We start from the raw sequence: 21,188 nt of genomic DNA, 5'->3' as shown, positions 1-21,188 counted from the left end.
CTCGAGAACTCCAACTTGAAAATAAACTATGTCCAGTCGATGCGTTCAGGAGATCCTTATCAATTCATGAAGTCACACATAATTTTATGAGTTGATAATGACCAAACGCATCTTTAGTTGTTGTTTACTTTAGTTCTCCGTTTAGAGATTCTTTGCTGACTGTGTTGTTTGACGTCTCAGAGCCAGCTAAGGTCACGGAGGAGGCCAAGTCTATCAGTGTGACTCAGGGGGATCCGGCCACGCTGGAGGCCCGGTTCTCAGGCACAAAACCTCTGAAGGCCAGATGGCTTCAGGCTGGCAAGGAGCTGACCTCAGGCCAGAGATATAAAGTCCATGGCACAGACACCAGCTCCGTGCTCAAGGTTATTAAAACTGAGAAAAGTGACAGCGGTGACTACACCTTTGAGATTTCAAATGATGTCGGCCAAAGTTCTTGCGTGGCCACACTCACCATTCTCGGTCAGTTCTTAATGTGTAACCAATAACTCAACATTGGTTTTGTTTAAATACGTCGTACTTTGAAAGTTGCTTCTCACCTCTTTTTTTCTTCTATCAATGTTAGATCAAATAATTCCTCCGTCTTTTTCGAGAAAGCTGAAGCAGACGGAAGGTATCAAAGGATCATTTGCTCATCTGGAGTGTCTGGTATCCGGCTCCTTGCCGATAACCATACAATGGTACAAAGATGAGAAAGAGATCCAGACTGATGAGAAACACAAATGCACTTTCTTTGAGAATGTTGCTTTCCTGGAAATCTCTAATCTTGACAGTAAAGACAGCGGCAGCTATACCTGCATCGCTAAAAACAAAGCAGGAACCGTCCAGTGCTCTGGGAACGTGTTTGTCAAAGGTTTGTTTTTGGTATTTATCAGTAGGTGGATGTGTTTAATCAAAGTTTAGCTACACATCTTAAAGGATCTTTGTTATAGAAGCATTATTTCCTTTTGTTTCTCTTCCAGAACCACCATGCATTCTTGAAAAGCCTGATTCCATGAATGTCTTGCCTGGCTCCAAAGTCCAGTTGAACGTACTAGTCTCTGGCACGCCGCCACTGACCACCAAATGGTTTAAAAACAAGAAAGAGATTTTATCCAGTGCCGACTGCTCTGTGGTCAAAGACAACACCTCGAGCTCTCTGGAGCTCTTCTTTGCTAAAACCTCTGATTCTGGAGACTATGTCTGTGAAATCCAGAACGATGTGGGCTCCACTTCATGCCAGGCAACGCTCTTTGTCAAAGGTTAATATATTATTTATGTCAAACTAAATATGTCTCCATCCATCTGTTCTTATTGGCATTTTGAATCCAGAACGCGTTCCTTTTCCTTTGACTTAACGCTTCACCTCAAAGTTGGTAGTGTTTTCATTTAACTCTTTGCTGTATGAAGTGACTGTATAGACGCACACACTCACAATCACTTGAATACCTCAAAGCCTAAATGTTCTTTTCTGAGCTGGAAGAGTCAGTCAAAGAGAAGATGCTATGAAGGCTTATTGATTGATGATATCGTTTCAGACTAAAATTCAACAAAACAGGCAAATAAATCAGTAAATAAATGCCACACTAGCTTGGGAAGCGAATATGGCTAGTAATAAAGGCATCTTCTTTTGCCTCTTCAGGTTATTCACAAAACAACTGATGGAAACACACTGACTTGCTTAAGAATTGAGCAACATTTGGATGGAGACTTTGTCAACATTATAGAGATCATGGTTTTCTACTTGCCATCTGTCTGATGGTTACACCGATCATTTTATTTTGTTTTCTTAGAGCCCCCTAAGTTCACACGAACCCCAGCTCGCGTGTCCGTGGTCCGTCCCGGTCAGAGTAAAGTGTTTGAGTGCCAGCTGACCGGCACACCTGAGATAGACATCTACTGGTTCAGGGAAGGCTCTGAGATCAGCCACAGCGATCGGTACAAGTTGGTCTTTGTTAACTCTGTGGCCACGCTGGAAGTCTGTTGTGCCGATACCAAAGACAGTGGGCTTTACTACTGCGAGGCTCGCAATGAGGCCGGCAGCGAGAGCTGCAGCATGGAGCTCAAGGTCAAAGGTTAGTTGTGTCAGCACTTTTAAGACTAAGATTGGAGGCAGTGGTTTCCCACCTCTCCTGGATTATCTGCCATTCTGCTGCAAAGAACTGTTTTACATTTGGTTTCCTAAAAGGAAAAGATTTCAAATTGAGAATTTTGACAATCGGCTTTGTCCATAAACTACCCGACTCAACAGATTAATGGACCTTAAACAGTTCAAAATATGTCTCAAACCAGCTAGAAACAATTCTCTGGGAAACCTTGCTTCCAAATCTTCATCAAATACTGATCGAGGCTGTTTGGATCATATAATATTTAGAAAAATAATTAACGGAAAAAGGTAGGTGACAGTTTGTTTTCTCTCATCTCAGAACCGCCATCCTTTATTAAAGAGCTGGCTCCGGCTGATGTTGTGAAGAGCTTTAGTGCCTGTTTTGAGTGTCAGGTAGCTGGGACTGGTCCATTTGAGATAACATGGCACAAAGATGCAAAGGAGATCAAACCCAGTGCTAAACACGGCTTCTCCCAGATGAACGACATTGTGGGTCTGGAGGTGCACAAGTGTGACACTGCAGATGTCGGTGAATACCAGTGTACAGTTGCTAATGAGGTGGGAAGCTGTACTTGTAAGACTACGCTAAACCTCAAAGGTTAGTCTAATCAGAATTTCAAATCCACATTTTTTATTCTTTGAGGTAATAACTGACCCTTTACTTAAATATTTCATTGGTTTCCTCTAATAGAACCACCAACATTCACCAAGAGGATTGAGAACACTGCCACTGTTCTAGGTAAAATGGCTGAGTTTCAGTGTGTTGTGGAGGGTTCTCCCACTCTCTCTGTACAATGGCAAAAAGATGAGAACTGGATTTTGGAGGATCCTAAAATTGAGAGAACATTTGAGAACAATGTGGCCACTCTCAGGATTCCCACCTGCGAGGTGACGCACAGCGGGAAATACACCTGCCAGGTGGTAAACGAGGCCGGGCAGGATAAGTGCTTTGCCACCCTGACGGTGCAAGGTATACCTGTGCTTAACTAATCATGGTATTAAAGCTTTCCATGGTCCTAACTTTGTGAGAAACCGTATCAATGTTTGATTTTGTTTTGCATTGTAGAACCTCCTCAGATCACAGAGAAACCTGAAGTGATAAAGGTTACAGTGGGAGATCCCGTCAGTCTGGACTGTAAGGTGACGGGCTCCCCTGAGCTCAAAGTAAAATGGATGAAAGATGGCAGGGCGCTTCAGTCCATCAGACAGCACAAGCTGGTCTTTGAGAACAACATCAGCAGCCTAAAGGTTCAGTCGGCTCAGAAAGAGGATGAAGGAGAGTATGTCTTCGAGGTGGCAAACCACATCAGTAGCTGTACCTGCAAAGTCAATGTGATCATACTAGGTTGGTTTGAAAAACATAAAACTCCTGCGGTACATAGCGACATGTTGAATAATGCCTGATAACATTCTTGTTATTCTTTTGGTAACAGATCAAGTAATTGCCCCAAGCTTCATCAAACCCCTGGTAGACATGCAGGAGATATTGGGCTCCTTTGTTCAGATATGTTGCAAAATATCTGGTTCCCTGCCCATCTCTGTGGAATGGCAGAAAGACGGGACCAAAATCTCTAGTGGTGTGAAACACAAACTCATTCAGCAGGACAATTCAGTGTCCATTGAAATCGAACAGCTGGAGAGATCTGATGCAGGATCCTACTCTTGCAAACTGACCAACGCAGCGGGAAGTTGTGAATGCAAAGCATCCCTCATGGTTAAAGGTCAGATATTGATCTCCCACATTATTGCTCATGCAATCCTAAATCAAAGGTGAGTACCTCCTTTTAACGCCGTCCGTCTTGTTCTCTTCAGAACCTGCCAGCTTTGTGACACTGCCTGAGTCCCAGGCGGCTCTACCAAATGGCACTGTACGCTTCAAAGGCACATTTAAGGGAACGCCTCCTTTCACGGTCAAATGGTTCAAGGACGACTCAGAGCTCATGACCGGGCCCACTTGTTTCACAGGGCTGGAGGGCCTGTCGTGCTTCTTAGAGCTCTATTCAGTGGGCGTCACCCAGAGTGGAGTTTACTCTTGCCAAGTCAGCAACGACGCTGGCTCTATACGCTGCAGTGCAGACTTGACAGTCAAAGGTTGGACTTGCATCTTTTGAATCAACTCTTGCGTGGCTGCATTTATCTCACATCTGCATCGCTGGCTAAAACTAATGATTCTCTGTCACATTTTTACAGCTTTCGCAGAACTTTCATTGTTTCTATATTATTCATAAGCTTTTGTCACTGCTGCAGCTTCCCATCAAGAAGTGTTTGTTGCCTTTTGTGATGCACTTGCGTTTTCCACAACCATCCCGTCTCTACTGCTAACCCCATCATTGTCAGCTCATCTGCTCACCTCCTGCCTGTTGTAACAATCTAGTTTAAGTGCCCCTACATCTTCCAGCAGCTAATATATCTGTATTTTGGCTTTCCAGAACCACCCGAGTTTGTGCTGAAACTCCCTGCCATTAAGTTTGTGAAGCAGGGTGAGTCACTCCGACTGGAGTGCAAAGTCAGTGGTACTGCCCCTCTGAAAGTGACCTGGTACAAACAGGACACCAAGGTCACAGATGGGGGCAACTACAGGACATCATTTGTTGACTCAGTGGCAGACCTGGAACTGCTCTCTGCCAGCTTTGATGATGATGGAGTTTACACCTGTGAAGCTCGGAACGATGCTGGCAGCGTCAGCTGCAGCACCACACTTAACGTTAAAGGTCAGCCTCTCACTGACTTCCTAATCATCATTTATCATTCATGGTCTGACTTTCTGATGCACTGGCAGTTCAGTGTGTTGTTCAAGTTTTGGTTAAGGTTTGGTTGTATTGCTTAAACCTGGAATACGTAACATTCTTCTTTCGTCCTTTATATATCCATCCGGTATGGTGGAGTATCGTGAAATGCTCAAGCTCGCAACTTGGAGACTCGTTCCTTTTTCCGCTGTTTAGAAATGTTCATCAGCTTGTCAGTTTGCCCCTTTGTTTGGGAAATGCAATTAAAACATGCTGGAACCTTTTGAGTCAGATAAACTGCTGGATACACAATACCTCAGCCATTTTAGCTGTAGTTCCAACAGCATTCCTGTCCTTCTTGTAGTTCCAATAAATTTCCATAACACGGCCATCAAAAGTTTCAACTCCTTAATTTTAACTTCAACAACATTCCACAATAATTTCTCCATGTTAGGTGTATTCGTTAGAAGTCCGCCATCTGGACTACAGTCCCAACAAACTCCACATCGATTATGTCTCAGATTTAGTTTCAACACAGACTCAGCAGCCTAGACTGCAGTTCCAACAACTTTGTCATCTTAGACATGGTTCCAACAAACTTCCTTTCCAACTCCACCATCTTAGACGTAGTTCCAACAAACTTCCTTTCCAATTCCACCATCTTAGACATAGTTCCAACTTCCTTACTAACTCCACCATCTTAGACATAGTTCCAACTTCCTTACCAACTCCACCATCTTAGCTGTAGTTCGATCAAACTTCCTTACCAACTCCACCATCTTAGCTGTAGTTCCAACTAACTTCTTTACCAACTCCACCATCTTTGCCGTAGTTCCAGCAAACTTCCTAACCAACTCCACCATCTTAGCTGTAGTTCGATCAAACTTCCTTACCAACTCCACCATCTTTGACGTAGTTCCAACAAAGCGTACAGAGCGTGACAACACATGCAATGTTACGGATTTCAGCTTTAAGATTGCGTCATGGATTCTTTTCCCGTCTATGCCTCTTTAACAGTTTCCTAATCTTTTTGTAGACCCCCCATCTTTTGTCAAAGTACCTCAGCCCGTTGAAGGGCTGAAGGGTAAGGATGTGAGTCTGTACTGTGAGATGAGCGGTACAGCTCCGTTCCAGATCACCTGGTTCAAAGACAGGAAACCTCTGATGGAGAGCAGGAAGTTTAAGATGGTGAGCGAGGGCAGCTTGGCTACGCTGCATATCATTGGGATAGAGTCTTCGGATGCTGGCGAATACGAGTGCAAGGTGTCAAACAGTGTAGGAAGTGACACCTGCAAGACATCAGTTAAACTCAGAGGTCAGTAGAAATTGCGTTCGTCTCAAATGAAAATCAGAATTTCAGATTAGATTTCAGGTAACTTTGTCACCCTGCTGACTTTCCCTTTTGCGCTGTTTGTCTCCTCTCTTCAGAGCCGCCGTCGTTTGTGAAGAAACTGTCAAACATGACAGTGATACTGGGAGAGGAGGTGATCCTTGTGGCCACTGTTAAAGGCTCTGAACCCATTACTGTGTCCTGGGTTCAAGACAAGGATCACATTCTCAGGGACGGTGACAACAGGAAAATCACCTTTGAGAACAACATGGTCGCTCTTAAAGTCTTTAAGGCTGATGCAACCACGGCAGGCAAATACACCTGCCAACTCAGAAACGATGCTGGGAGTGTGGAGTGTTTCGCTAACTTGACTGTTCTAGGTTTGTAATCATATAATTCTCTCTTTCTCATGCAGTTTTTTTCCCCCCTTCCTTCGTCCTGCAGGTTTGATTAAGAACATGTTCTGCTTCTCTGTTCATTCCAGAACCTGCTAAGATAGTGGACAAGCCCGACGCTCTGAGCGTGACGGCGGGCGACATCGCCGCCCTGGAGGTCAAAGTGTGTGGAACCCCCGAGCTGACACCGAAGTGGTTCAAGGACGGTGTCGAGCTGGCCTCCGGGAGGAAATACAAAATCTCATTTTCTCAGATGATTTCCAGCCTGAACGTCCTCTCTGCTGAGAAAGTGGACTCGGGAGAATATACATTTGAGGTCATGAACGAGGTCGGGAAGGACCTGAGTAAAATTAATCTCACTGTTTTAGGTTGGTGTCCTCTTCCTTCTTTGATGACTGGGTATTTACAAGTTAGTGCCAATATGATACCTGCGATTTAGTAATAATACCAAAATATCTTCTCTCTATGTCCTTTTTTATATCTTACTTACTTTTAACAGGGATTTTCTTCAAACAGTGGTAGTTCTAGACCATTTCAATTTGGGGGGGGGGCAGACTGGGACCACCTGTGCTTTTAGGAGAACCAAATACATTAAACACAACTTACATACCAACATCACCTTATGTTTGGTTCTTCAAAAGACTAACGAGACACTCATTCAGTGTTAACATACATTATATTCATTACTGTTTCTCGTCCCAGGGGATTAATGCGGGTTGAAAAACATACAGTAATATTGGCCCTATTTTGGGGGCTAGAGAGCCACTGGTCTCCCTTAGAACCACAAGAGAACCCTTAGAAGTTCTCAAATGTTAAATGTTTCAAAACAAGGAGCCACACATGAACTTTACCTAAATAGCACCTTAAAGTTGGCACAATTTTGATTAAAATCAGGAACTATCTGATAAAGAATGAGCCAACAAGTTTATATTCTGACCAGATATTCAGTGTTGACTGTGGTCATACCAGCCCTGTTAATGACAGCACATTGACTCTTATGTTTGTCCTGATGCACCGCTAACATCTGGTTTCTCTCCCCAACAGATAAGATCATACCTCCAACATTCTCTAGGAAGTTGAAGGATTGCAACACGGTCGTTGCAGCAGCTGGAGAGATGGAGTGCAAAGTGTCGGGCTCCCCACCTTTTACCATCTCATGGTACCACGATGGGGAGGAGATACAGAGCAGACCCAACTATGAGATCGCTTTCAGTAACAACAGCTGCACGCTCAAAGTGTCCACGCTGAAGCTGTCCGACTCTGGAGTGTATAAATGTAAAGCCGTCAACAAGGCGGGATCCAGCGACACCACAGCCGCCTTGGTCGTAAAAGGTCAGAAAGACATTCTGATGTTAATGATTTAATGAGGCAGAGTTTTACTATGAGAGCAGACGTTTCTGGATTAATGTTACTGCTGAGAAAAATGTACTATATGTACCTCTGAGGTGTAGTACAGTACAAAGTACAGTATCTACCTCTGAGATGTAGTACAGTATAAAGTACAATATGTACCTCTGAGGTGTAGTACAGTATAAAGTACAATATGTACCTCTGAGGTGTACTACAGTATAAAGTACAGTATGTACCTCTGAGGTGTAGTACAGTATAAAGTACTATATACTGGATGAAACCAGGTTAAACATTCTTGTTTCAGTTCCGTGACATATTAGAGTCAAATGTTTCTACAGAGAGGAGGTTATTATGTATTTGTATCACTTCATAAATCAACAGACATGTTTTTAGTAATCAAATGTAGAAATCAGAGTCTGAATGATCTGTAGAATCCTTCAGAATATAGAGAGGAATTGATTAGTCTGAGAGAAAACCTCCTTCAGTAAAACCAGTACCTCCGGATACACCAGAGTCCACCATGTCTGACCCATCTCTGTCCTCCGGTACCCAGAACCCCCATCCTTCGTGGTGCCTCCTCAGCCGGTGGAGGCCATGCCAGGCTCAGACGTGACCTTCTCCGCCATGGTGAAAGGCAGCGCCCCCCTCAGGCTGAAGTGGTTCAGAGGAGCCCAGGAGATCCTGTCTGGACGAGGATGTGAGTTCTCCCTGAAGGACAACCAGGTTCTGCTGGAGCTCTTCAGGGTGGACGGGTCTCACGCCGGAGAGTACACCTGTCAGATCCTCAACGACGCCGGCAAGGAGAGCTGCCCCATCAACCTCACCGTCAAAGGTCAGTGTGTTTCAATGGAGTGAGGCGTGGACTACAGCTGGAGGAGGTGGGAGGAAAAGAGACCAGCAACGTGGACTCCATGTCCCGGTCTGCTTAACAAACATCAGGGGACCTAAATGATCATTATTGAAGAAGACTTTCATCTTTCCGACGGTCTTTGAACGCAACATGTGTGACAATAGCTTCCATGAGAAAAAGGAACAAAACGAAGCTTAAAATAGCTTAATTTCATCTAAAACATTTTATTCTTCATGTTCTCATTTAAAATAAACCTTCTGCTTCAACCAGATTGTGTAAAAACATTAAGCTGTGAGCTGAGGAGAGGAGAGAGGAGAGGAGAGAGAGGAGAGGTTTGGTTTTTAAAGTCCCTTTATTTCACTATTGCAGTGAAAAACAGAAGCACTCTAAATCATCACTTAATAATCAGAAAATCAATAAAATAAAAACAAATAACCAAAAAATAAAGCACCAAAGAACAAATAAACAATCAATTTCAATGATCAATATGTTCAGAAGTTCACCACCAGCTCTCCACCAGCACCCACTGAGCATAAAATGCTCCCAGTAGTCCATCTGTCCCTGAAAGCCTGTAAATCGTCCACTGTCTGGTAGTAGGTGTGTTCCACCCTGAGTCGGGCTTTCAACAGTCCCTCCAGAACTTTCACCGGATCCTCAGTACCGGCACCCCGAGCCCGATTCTTCCGTGTCAACCAGATGGCCAACTTGGCAGAACCAGATAAAAAGTTCACCATTGTGTGGACAGCCTTCTTTTTTGAGCAGTATTTTGGACCGAAGATGAACAACATAAAAGAAAAAACCTCTCCAAGACCCTGAAACCATCTTTTTAACCGTTCAAAGAGTGCTGAGAGCCGAGGACACTGAACAAACAAGTGTTCCAGGGTCTCAGTCTGACCGCAGAAATAACACTCCTCCCCAATTTGTGGATCCAGGTGTGCCCGGTATCTGTTGGTGGCTATAGCTCCATGTACAACCCTCCACTGGAGGTCTGCTGTCCGTTTTTCAACGGGCAGCTTGTACATGCACCTCCAGCTGCCTCTCAGGGAAGAACCTGGGCCAAAGAACTCGGTCCACCTCGACTCTGTCAACCCTGCCAGAGAGCGGAGGTTCACAACCTTTACACAGATTTCATAGATAGCTTTTTTCTCTGCTGCCTGAAACTTGTCCAGGTGAGGGGTTGTGAACGTCAGCAGCTTGTTTCCTCCCCCCTGCCAGTCCCCCACCGCTGGGGCAATGAGCAGAGTGGGGGGGGTGTACTCACTCTCTTCATCCCATTGGTCAGACAGAGTAGTTTCCTGCAACTGCTCTCAGGCGTTGTGGCAGGGCGGCACAGACCTCCTCCACTATTCTATTGGTCAACCTGACAGACGTGATGTTAGTGTTCTGCCTGAAGGTGACCATAGATGCTGCTGTTAATGACATCTTCACCAAATGTCCCAGTTTAGTGCAGCTGGCTTCTCTCAGACGAGTTCTCAGGCTGGCAGACTGCAGCATTTGGGTTCTAATGAAGCTGTTGAAGAACAAAGGTTCCTCCAGCAGCCACACGCCCGGAGTCTCATCAGCTTTACGTGAAATGTTAAAAATCTGCCACGCCTGCAGAACAGAGCCGTAGAACGGCGTCAGCCCGGCCAAGTCCACTTCCTCAGGTTGTAGGAGAAAGAGCTGCTTATCATATCCCAACCGCCCAGCTCTCCTCAGCAGCAGTCGAGCCGTGTCCATCCAGCTGGGGCCACAGCCATAGAGCAGCTTCTGTGCAGTCCGGAGTCTGAAAGAGGCGATCCTGGACTGGATATCGATGAGACCCTGCCCCCCCTCTGCCACAGGCAGATAGAGAGCTGCTGCACGAACCCAGTGCCGGCCGGACCAGAAGAAGTCCACGACAGACCTCTGTATCTCTGCTATGAGGCCTCCAGGTGGCGTCAGAGCGATGAGTCTGTGCCACAGAGTCGAGGCAACCAAATTATTAGCAACCAGAAGTCTTCCCCTATATGACAACTGGGGTAGTAACCATCTCCACCTAGAGAACCGAGCACACACCTTCTCCTTAACTCCCTCCCAGTTCTTTTTCTCAAAAACCTCAGAGCCCAAAAACACACCCAGCACTTTTAGACCTTCTTTACCCCACTGAAGACCTCCAGGCAGATGAGGCACCGTCTGATGTCTCCACTGACCCACCAATAAGGCTTCAGATTTTTCCCAGTTCACCCGTGCAGATGAAGCCCTCTCATAAAGAGACAAAGCATCCTGCAGACATAGAACATCTCCCTGGTCCCTGATGAAGATGTTTACATCATCAGCATACGCAGACACAGCGAGGGGACTACAAAGACTGGAGGACCCAGGCAGTGACAGACCACTGAGCCGACTTCTCAGCCTGCACAACAGAGGCTCAAAAGCGAGGCTGTATAGTTGCCCTGAGATAGGACAACCCTGCCTTATCCCTCGCTGTACAGGGATCGGTCGACTCAGGCCAGCTCCCATTTTGACCATACATTCAGCACCACTGTACAGCAAACCCACCCAAGCCAAGAACCCATCACCAAGCCCAAAAGCCCTGAGTGCAGAAAACAGATATGCGTGACCCACCCTGTCGAAAGCCTTCTCCTGGTCTAGTGAGACAATACCTACATCGACATCGTGGAATTTACATACATCAAGCACATCACGGATGAGAAAAATATTGTCCATAACTGTTCTATCTGGGATACAGTACGTTTGGTCACTATTTACAACCACTTCCAGGTAGTCTCTTAGTCTGTTAGATAAGGCTCTGGAAAGCACCTTATAGTCTGTGCAAAGCAGGGCCACTGGTCTCCAGTTCTTAAGAAGGGCCAAGTCGCCCTTCTTAGGCAGCAGGGAGAGTACTGCCCGCTGGCATGAAACAGGAAGTGATCCTGTTTTAAAACATTCCATCAAAACAGAGTGTAAGTCAGAACCGATAATGTTCCAGAATTTCTTAAAGAAATCCGAGGAGAGACCGTCGATTCCCGGAGTCTTTCCTGAAGCCATCTGTTTCACTGCAACCGTCAGCTCCTCCAGCGTCAGCTCTCCGTCCAGCATAGCCCTCTCTGCTGGACTGAGCTGGGGAAGACCCTCCAGGAGCTCCCTACTGCTCTCCGTACAGGATTGCTCTTCCCCAAAAAGAGCAGCGTAGAAGCCCATGGCATGGGTCCTCATCTCCCTCTGGTCAGTGGTTATCCTGCCTCCTGGGAGCTTCAGACAGGTCATCCGCTTCCTCTGCGCCACCGATCTCTCCAGGTTGAAGAAAAACGAGCTTGGGGCATCCATGTCCTTCAACTGGAGGAAACGGGACCTGACCAGAGCTCCTTTCACTCTCTCTTGCAGGAAGGAGCTCAACTCCAACCTCCTCTCCTTCAGCAGCTGGCCCACACCGGGATCTGGGTCTCTCTGGAAGCCCTCCTCAATGATCTTTATGTTGGCTTCAAGGTCTTTAACAGCAGACTTGATTATAGCGGTGGCGTTTGAGGTGTACTGCTGGCAGAACACACGGAGCTGCGCTTTTCCGACTTCCCACCACTGTTTCAGAGAACTGAAACAAACTTTTTCAGTTTTCCACTGCTGCCAAAGAACCCCAAAACTCTGACAAAAAGTGCTGTCCTGTAGAAGTTTATTATTAAAATGCCAGTAGGAGCTAACCCTTTCACCTGGTGAGGTTATCAAACCTAAACTGACGAGGTGGTGATCGGTGAACCCAACTGGACTGATTGTGCTGTTCTTCAGTCTGGAACTGAGACTGTGAGAGATGTAAATTCTGTCCAGCCTGGCTGCACTGATCCCGTCGTTGCTGACTCTAACCCATGTGTACTGTCTGTCTGATGGGTGTTTTATTCTCCACGTGTCCAACAGATCTAAGTGTGTGATGACGTTGTGGAGACTCTGAGCTGACTGTGGGTGTGGTTCCTCACTGTTCCGGTCTATGGTGAAGTCTAGAGTACAGTTAAAATCCCCTCCGATGATCAGTTGCTCCTGATGGCAGCTCTGCAGTTCGTTTTGCAGCGTAGTGAAGAAGCATGCTCTTTCTGGCCCCTGATTCGGTGCATATATGTTCACGAAGCAGTAAAGCGAGCTCTCTATCTCTGCCCTCACCATCAGCAAACGACCCTTCACCACCTCAGTGACTGACAGGACGGTTGCGTTAGCTGCTGTTCTAAACAGCACGGCTACCCCGGCACTAAGATTGGTGCCGTGGCTCAGGGTGCATGAGCCCTCCCACCATAAACCCCAGTCTACTTCATCTGTTGGAATGGTGTGAGTTTCTTGCAAAAAGAGGATGTCCAACATTTTTTGATTTACAACCTCCTGTATTAATGCTCTTTTATGCCCGTCCCGCCCACCATTGATGTTTAAAGATCCTAAATTGAAGCTCTGCATAGAAAGGTCAGAGGATGGAAGGAGGTAAGACAAGATAAGTAAGCAGTGGAAAGTGGAAACCCCCGTGTGACACATGATCATGTTAAACTGTCTTAGTTTTTTGAACTCTTCCACTTTTCCTTACTTTCCTCAAGGTTGTGATGTGTTTCTTTAGGCGGAAGCGCTTTTTTCCATCTAGAAGGTCCAAACCCACCTTTCTCTGCACCACCCCAACAGATCGTATGAACTTCTCAATGTCAGGGAAATAATCACTCACTTTTGCAGATCTATTGTAAGTTACATCCAAAAACGAGTTTATTTCCTCTAGTGAATACAGATCAGTGCTTTTAATGCACGTTTCAGAATTAGATGCAACATCTGATCCACTCTCATACTCCATGTCCTCTCCTTCACAAGACAGCTGGCTGTTGGACACAGACCCTACACTCTGTGCTTCATCTAAGGCTATGGTGAGATCTCCACCTGCTGAACCTGTAGCTGCCTCTTCACAGACTTCTACCGACTGTGGTGGTGCTTCGGTACCACATGTAGTGAGGTTCTGCGCCACCACAGAAGCCTGCTGGTTGTAAGACTGGCCCTGATCCTCCTTATCGACATTATTGTTATCAGCAGAAGACGAAGAAACGCCGCCGACTGCACCGGCAACAGCCGCCGCCGGCGCGACCGCGGCCGCAGCCGGAGCTGCAGGCTCCGCGGCCGGCTCCGCCTCCGCGCCTCTCTGCCGCTTGTGCGGACACGCGAATCGTTTGTGTCCTACATGTCCACACTCAAAGCATTTGATCTGTCCCGACCCTCCCCGTGTTTAACCCTGAAGGACACCTCCAGTGTTTGTGTAGGTGACTCCAGGAACATGAAGACCTGCCGCCTAAGAGACAGCACGTGCTTCAGTTTGGGATCCTTACACCCCAAACTGACTGTTTTAAATCTGCTGCCAAACTTTCCAAACCTGCGCAGCTCATTTTCTAACAGCTCGTTCGGTATAAACGGCGGAACACCGGACACGGTGATCCGCGTAGAGGGCACTGAGAGCGGAGAGACCTGCACGAAGCTGTCCCTGATGAACACGCCGCTCTCTATCAGCTTGTGGACATAAGCCTCGCTCGTCACGAACACAACCACAGCTTTATTCATGCGAGATGCAAAGGAGAGTTTGTCATGTCCCACCTGCTCTCCACAGCCAGCAGCACCTCCTCTACTGACACGCTGCTATCCGGTGGAACTACCCGGACTCCCTGCCGGATTGACGGGCGTGGCGTCTCGGAGGACGCCATCCTCCCGAACAACGCCAAACACCACTAATCACACGTTCTACCGATAAATACACTGCTTAGTATCTTACCTGCTCATGCGCAGAGACAGAAGAACAGAGGAACAAAACCCAAAGCAGTGAAAGTACAATCAAACCTCCGCGCCACACTCACGTCCACCACTCACCCTCACACGCAACCGGAAACGGAAACAGAGGAGAGGAGAGGAGAGGAGAGCAGAGGGGAGAGGAGGAGAGGCTGGAAGTAGAGGATGTAGAAATGTAAATATTAAAACACGTAGAACCAACATTTTCTTCCAACATTGGTTGTAATACTTATGGAAACATGTTGGATGTATAGATTATATTGATTTTCAATTTTTGTAAAATAAATAATCAAAGACAGTCAGTTTGCATTTTTTCTGTGTTCTGGTTCTGTGTGTCCTCTCATAACCTCCTGGTTCTGGTTCTGTCCCTCAGAGCCGGCAGCCTTCTCTAAGAAGCTGAAGGATGTGTCGGTGGAGAAGGGTAGAGCCTTGACGTTGGAGTGTTCCTACTCTGGGACTCCTAAGATCACGGTGACCTGGTTCAAAGACGGCCAGCAGATCTTCGCGTCCTACAAATACAACGTGACCACGACGGAGACTTCCTGCATCCTCGAGTGTCTGAGCACCGACGACAAGGAGGCGGCGGGAAAATACTCCTGTGAGGTTTCCAACGACGCCGGAAAGGACACGTGTGACGCAACTGTGTCCATCCTCGGTAGGTTCTTCTTCTCCTGGAGAGATTCTCCCATAGAACCCTATCATGATACCATGACGGGTACACAGATACACTTATGAGAAACTCTTTAATGAATGAACTCATCAAATGAAACTTTGCCATCGTATTGATCAATCAGGAAATACTATTGATGTCATCATCAGCATCCAGACTTTGGACCTTTTCAGAATAAAACAACCTGCGATGGACGGATGTCATGACGTTGATCCAAACTTGGAAAAATATATAGATATCTCAGAATTTATGATTTTAATTTGAGAGAAATTAAGATTAATTTCTCACGGAAGTATGACTTTATAATCTCAGAGAATATATTTACAACTTTAATCTCATAAATTCAGATTTTTGTTCTTGTAATAAATCCGTCCAGAACCAATCAGAGCCGTGTTGTGCCGGTCTGTGCAGTACCCATGTTGACCACCAGGTGTCAGGATTCTCACCGGTGTGGCCTGTTGTTTGTCTCCTTAGAGCCTCCGTACTTCGTGGAGTCCCTGGAGCCCATGGAGGTGACGACAGGCGACGGCGTGTGTCTCAAGTGTCAGGTGGCGGGCACACCTGAGATCAAGGTGTCCTGGTTCAAGGCCGACGGCAAAGTCCGGTCCAGCCCCACCTGTAAACTGGAGTACCTGAAGGGCGTGGCCTGTCTGAAGCTCAGCAAGGCCGCCAAGGCCGACGTCGGAGAGTACACCTGCAAGGCGGAGAACAAGATAGGCTCCGCCTCCTCCACCTGTAAACTCAACGTGCTAGGTGATCACCTGACTCCTTCTGCCCACATTCACACACAGGTTCACTGTTGCTCCTTCCATCAGTATACGGGGACGTTCGTACCGTTTCTTTATGAGCAGCAGCTGGTTTATCTGATCAGAATCAGATAAAAGACACAAAATAAAAGTAAATAAGAATGAATCAAACAAAGAAAGTGTGAACAGGTGATGTTTACAGAAAGACATTCATCTGTGAATACACTGAGCGCTTCTTATTCATAGTAATATCACTTTATTTGTGTTTCATGTAGAGACCAACATTCACTGCTTCATATATCATTATATTCAGATTTTTGTAGATTTTCATGCAGACAGACTCATTTAAATTCATTTTCTTATTTCTTCCATGTTTCCTTTTGTGTGTAAATAGTGAAACAACAACCCTGAACTCTGCTATGATCATATTTAGATTTTATTGATGGGTATCTTTCATATTTGTCTTATACTTTGGGTTGCTGGCAGCTTCATATTCTGTTAAATCATCAGAGTGAGACGTGAGACACTGAGCATGTGGACAGAGACAGAAACTCTAAAAGGTCAAATCCTCTTTGAAAAGTACAAACTACCATCAATGGTGGAAGTAATTATATATAAAGAAAAAGTACCAATACAACACTGTACAATACTCCATTAAGTCCTGAAATGCAAATGTTACTTAAATAAGAGTATTAGCAAAAGTATTAACAGCAAAAGTATGAAGGGTAAAAGTAGTAATTTTAACTATTTTATACACTGTAAAAAACACTGTAGCCTAATGTAATGTCCGTGTTAAGTAACTGGTAAACAGTTATTGTCAGATAAACGTAGTGTAGTAGAAGTATAAAGTATAAATACCAGTAAAGTTGTACTTGAGTATATGTACCTCCACCACTTCTTCCTATAAATAACTCTTGATCCATCTGAACTCGTCCAGCGGCCAAAACGCCGCCGTCCTTCCCGAAGAAGATCACCAGCCTGCAGCAGACCGAGGGTCTGCCGGTCCGCTTCGAGTGCCGCGTCGCCGGCTCGTCGCCCATCGAGGTTTCGTGGCTGAAGGACGGAGAGCCGCTGAGGCCGGGAGCCGAGTTCTCCACGCTGTACGACGACAACACCGCTGTGCTTGAGATCAGCCGTGGAGAGATGAGGCATTCTGGAGAATACACCTGCGTGGCCAACAACAGCGTGGGCTCGGCCTCCTGCAGAGCTAAGCTCACTCTGCAAGGTCTGTACCGCGTACTGATCAGAAAGTTTTAGGGTCAAAGAGATTCTTACATTACATTACAGTCATTTAGCAGACGCTTTTATCCAAAGCGACTTACAATTCAGAGTCTATCACATTCCTACACCGTAGGCACAACTACGGGAGCAATTTTGGGGTTAAGTGTCTTGCTCAAGGACACATCGACATGCGACTAGCAGAGCCGGAGTTCGAACCACCGACCCTCTGATTGAAAGACAGCCCTGCTATCCACTTAGCCACAGTCGCCCCTCTGTCCCCCACATTCTTCTGTTTTGTTACTGAACCTCGTCAAACCTGTGACCCCAATTTAAGATCTAAAGATACCCTTTAAGTCACCTCACTTTACTTTACTTTACTTCACTTCACTCTACTCTACTCTACTTTACTCTACTCTACTCTACTTTACTTTACTCTACTCTACTCTACTTTACTCTACTCTACTCCACTCTACTTCACTCTACTTTACTCTACTTTACTTTACTCTACTCTACTCTACTCTACTTCACTTTACTTCACTCTACTCTACTTCACTCTACTCTACTTTACTCTACTCTACTCTACTCTACTTCACTTCACTCTACTCTAATCTACTTCACTCTACTCTACTTTACTCTACTCTACTCTACTTCACTTTACTTTACTCTACTCTACTCTACTCTACTTCACTCTACTCTACTCTACTCTACTTTACTTTACTTCACTTTACTTCACTTTACCCCTTATCTTATCTAACCTATAGACACCTGGACCCTGGACCATCTTCTTCCTCTTCCTCTTTTCCTTCTTCTTCCTTCTCTTCTTCTTCCTTTTCCTCTTCTTCTCCTCCTCCTTCTCTTGTTCTTGTTCTTCTTGTTCTTCTTGTTCTTGTTCTTCTTCTTCTTCTTCTTCTTCTTCTTCTTCTTCTTCTTCTCTTTCTTTTCATACATGTTAAATGAACCTTGTTGGAGGACCCTGATATGAGAGTCTGTTGATAACTGAAGGTTGAAAATGAACCGGTGAGATGTTGTATTTTTGTTCTTGTCTCATCTTCCTCGTCCTCCTCTTCCTCTTCCTCCTCCTCTTCCTCTTCCTTTTTCTCCTCCTCTTCCTCGGGACTCTACAGAACCCAGATACCCGCCAGTCTTTGACCGGAAGTTGCCACCACAGGAGGTGACGGTGGGCGACAGTGTGGAGCTGGAGTGTCACATGACCGGCTCCGCCCCCATCAAAGTCACATGGTCCAAAGACCACAAAGACATCCGCACCGGAGGAAACTACAAGATGAGCTGTGTGGAGAACACAGCCCACCTGTCCATCCTGAAGGCCGACAAAGGAGACACGGGGAGATACTTCTGTCACGTCGCCAACGACGTGGGGAAGGACTCCTGTTCCTCTGACGTCACCGTCAAAGGTACGTTTAGACACCTGGACCTTTATCTTCTCTAAGCTATAGACACCTGGACCCTTATCTTCTCTAAGCTGTAGACACCTGGACCCTTATCTTCTCTAAGCTGTAGACACCTGGACCCTTATCTTCTCTAACCCTCTTTGTGTGGATGAAACACACCTCTCCTCATCTTAACTTTCTTTTCCTCCTCTTCCTCTTCCTCAGAACGTAAAAACCCTCCTTCCTCATCTTCTCCTTCTTCTTCCTCTTCTCCTTTTCATTCTCCTTATTCTCCTTCTTCCTCATCTTCTCCTTCTTCTTCTCCTTCTTCTTCTACTCCTTCCCCATCTTCTCCTTCTTCTTCCTCTTCTCCTTTTCCTTCTTCTCCTTCTTCTTCTTCTCCTCCTTCTTCGGGCCTTTCTTTGTGTGGAGGAAACCTCACCATCACTTTCTCCTCCTCAGAGCGTAAGAACTCTCCGGTGTTCACCAAGAAGCCGTCTGAGCACATGGAGGACACTGAAGGTAAGCTGGTGAAGATTGAAGGTCGCCTCAGCGGCTCTCAGCCCGTCACCGTCAGCTGGTTCAAAGACGACGAGGAGATCCACAGCTCCGACAAATACGACGTGAGCTTCAAGAGCAACGTGGCCGTGCTGTGCATCAAGAGCAGTCATGTGACGGACAGTGGCAGGTACAGATGCCACGCCTCCAACGAGGCCGGGAGGACTTCCTGTGACGTCACCATGGAGATCTCAGGTGGAGAACATGTGCTTCAGTTTATATGTAACCTAATACACAACAATCAATCACTGCTCTAATAATCTGTTCTTTCACTGTTCACAGATAGTGAAGTATTTACAGCAATGTAACAGTGATAACAGCTCATGATTAACCTCATCATTATTATATCTGGTTAACAGTATGATAGTATAATATCTGATAGTTTTCTTGAAATTAGTAGATGTTGGAATGATGAGATATTCATGTTTTAGCCGATATTGATCTCTGATCTTATGTCAGGAGATCTTTATCTGGTAATTATTAAATATAACGTCATCATTTGTGCTTTTCTTCATCATAAACTTACCACTTTAATGTCAGAGAATATCCACGTTTATTTCTCCTAATATTAGCCCCTCCCTCCCTTCGTGATTCATTTCTTTGAATTAAAAGTGATGTTTCTGTCTGTAAGCAGGGAGCAGGTTCATGTTCAGTGATATATATATTGACTGTATGTTCTGATGGATCAGATGTTTTACATGTTCAGTCACATCTCTCCTCAGAAGCCAGGAAGCCTCCGGTGTTCGACGTCCCTCTGAAGCCGCTGACGGTGGACGAGGGAGACAAGCTGAGTCTCAGGTGTCACGTCTGCGGCTCGGCTCCGCTGAAGGTCCAGTGGATGAAGGACAGGAAGGACCTGACGTCCACGGGCAGCACGAGGATCAGCTTCTCTGATGGGACGGCCTGTCTGGAGATCAGCCCGGCCTCTCGGCACGACGCCGGAGATTATCTCTGCAAGGCCACCAACGAGGCCGGCAGCGAGTTCTGCAAGTCCAAAGTCACCGTCAAAGGTAAAGAATATCAATATAAATATTAGACTTAATCTCACTTATTATAGAGATCTACGTGTATTACTGTGTTTGCATTAGAGCCCTTTATCACGTTACAGGCTGCTGATTTACTAACGTCCCTCCCTAATGTTCATGTTAATGCATATGGCAGACATCTTACTACATGTTAGTTGACGTGTAACGCTGCATCTCGCTGTCGTCACAGAGAAACCAGGAGCAGCTCCGCCTCCTGCTGAAGCTCCAGCTGCTGGTCCAGCCAAGAAGCTGGAGAACCTCTTCTTCACCCAGGAGCCCCGAAGCACCCACGTCACCGAGAGTAAGACCACCGCGTCACTACCGCACACTAGATAGTACACAGCATAGTACACAGCATAGTACACTAGATAGTACACCGCATACTACACTATATAGTACACACAGCATAGTACACAGCATAGTACACAGCATAGTACACTATATAGTACACAGCATAGTACACTATATAGTACACACAACATAGTACACAGCATAGTACACTATATAGTACACAGCATAGTACACATCATAGTACACTAGCTAGTACACAGCATAGTACACAGCATAGTACACTAGATAGTACACAGCATAGTACACACAACATAGTACACACAACATAGTACACAGCACAGTACACAGCATAGTACACAGCATAGTACACTAGATAGTACACACAACATAGTACACTAGATAGTACACACAACATAGTACACAACATAGTACACTATATAGTACACACAACATAGTACACACACCATAGTACACAAAACATAGTACACTGTATAGTACACACAACATAGTACACTAGATAGTACACACAACATAGTACACTATATAGTACACAGCATAGTACACAGCATATTACACTATATAGTACACACAACATAGTACACACAACATAGTACACTAGATAGTACACAACATAGTACACAGCACAGTACACTATATAGTACACAGCATAGTGCACTAGATAGTACACAGCATAGTACACTAGATAGTACACAGCATAGTACACAGCATAGTACACTAGATAGTACACTATATAGTACACAGCATAGTACACTATATAGTACACAGCATAGTACACAGCATAGTACACTA

General features: G+C 45.7%; 1 protein-coding gene across 1 annotated transcript in view; it reads left to right on the top strand.

Annotated features, from left to right (window-relative positions):
• ttn.2 (titin, tandem duplicate 2) overlaps nt 1-21,188 on the top strand; it is a 238,002-nt gene that overhangs the window by 55,565 nt on the left and 161,249 nt on the right. Inside the window, exons 54-75 of the mRNA XM_031877239.1 lie at nt 181-459; nt 563-850; nt 960-1,238; nt 1,770-2,051; nt 2,403-2,681; nt 2,775-3,053; nt 3,150-3,428; nt 3,517-3,804; nt 3,896-4,174; nt 4,513-4,794; nt 5,846-6,124; nt 6,238-6,519; nt 6,624-6,902; nt 7,579-7,866; nt 8,438-8,716; nt 14,853-15,134; nt 15,624-15,902; nt 16,833-17,120; nt 18,241-18,528; nt 18,967-19,257; nt 19,788-20,072; nt 20,278-20,422. Coding sequence (XP_031733099.1) covers nt 181-459; nt 563-850; nt 960-1,238; nt 1,770-2,051; nt 2,403-2,681; nt 2,775-3,053; nt 3,150-3,428; nt 3,517-3,804; nt 3,896-4,174; nt 4,513-4,794; nt 5,846-6,124; nt 6,238-6,519; nt 6,624-6,902; nt 7,579-7,866; nt 8,438-8,716; nt 14,853-15,134; nt 15,624-15,902; nt 16,833-17,120; nt 18,241-18,528; nt 18,967-19,257; nt 19,788-20,072; nt 20,278-20,422 — 6,079 coding nt within the window. The remainder of the gene's footprint in view (nt 1-180; nt 460-562; nt 851-959; nt 1,239-1,769; nt 2,052-2,402; nt 2,682-2,774; nt 3,054-3,149; nt 3,429-3,516; nt 3,805-3,895; nt 4,175-4,512; nt 4,795-5,845; nt 6,125-6,237; nt 6,520-6,623; nt 6,903-7,578; nt 7,867-8,437; nt 8,717-14,852; nt 15,135-15,623; nt 15,903-16,832; nt 17,121-18,240; nt 18,529-18,966; nt 19,258-19,787; nt 20,073-20,277; nt 20,423-21,188) is intronic.

The sequence above is a fragment of the Anarrhichthys ocellatus genome, unplaced genomic scaffold, assembly GCF_004355925.1.
Source record: "Anarrhichthys ocellatus isolate YVR2014 unplaced genomic scaffold, GSC_Weel_1.0 scaffold130, whole genome shotgun sequence".
Lineage (NCBI taxonomy): Eukaryota > Metazoa > Chordata > Actinopteri > Perciformes > Anarhichadidae > Anarrhichthys > Anarrhichthys ocellatus.
This window is presented reverse-complemented; position numbering and strand designations above follow the sequence as displayed.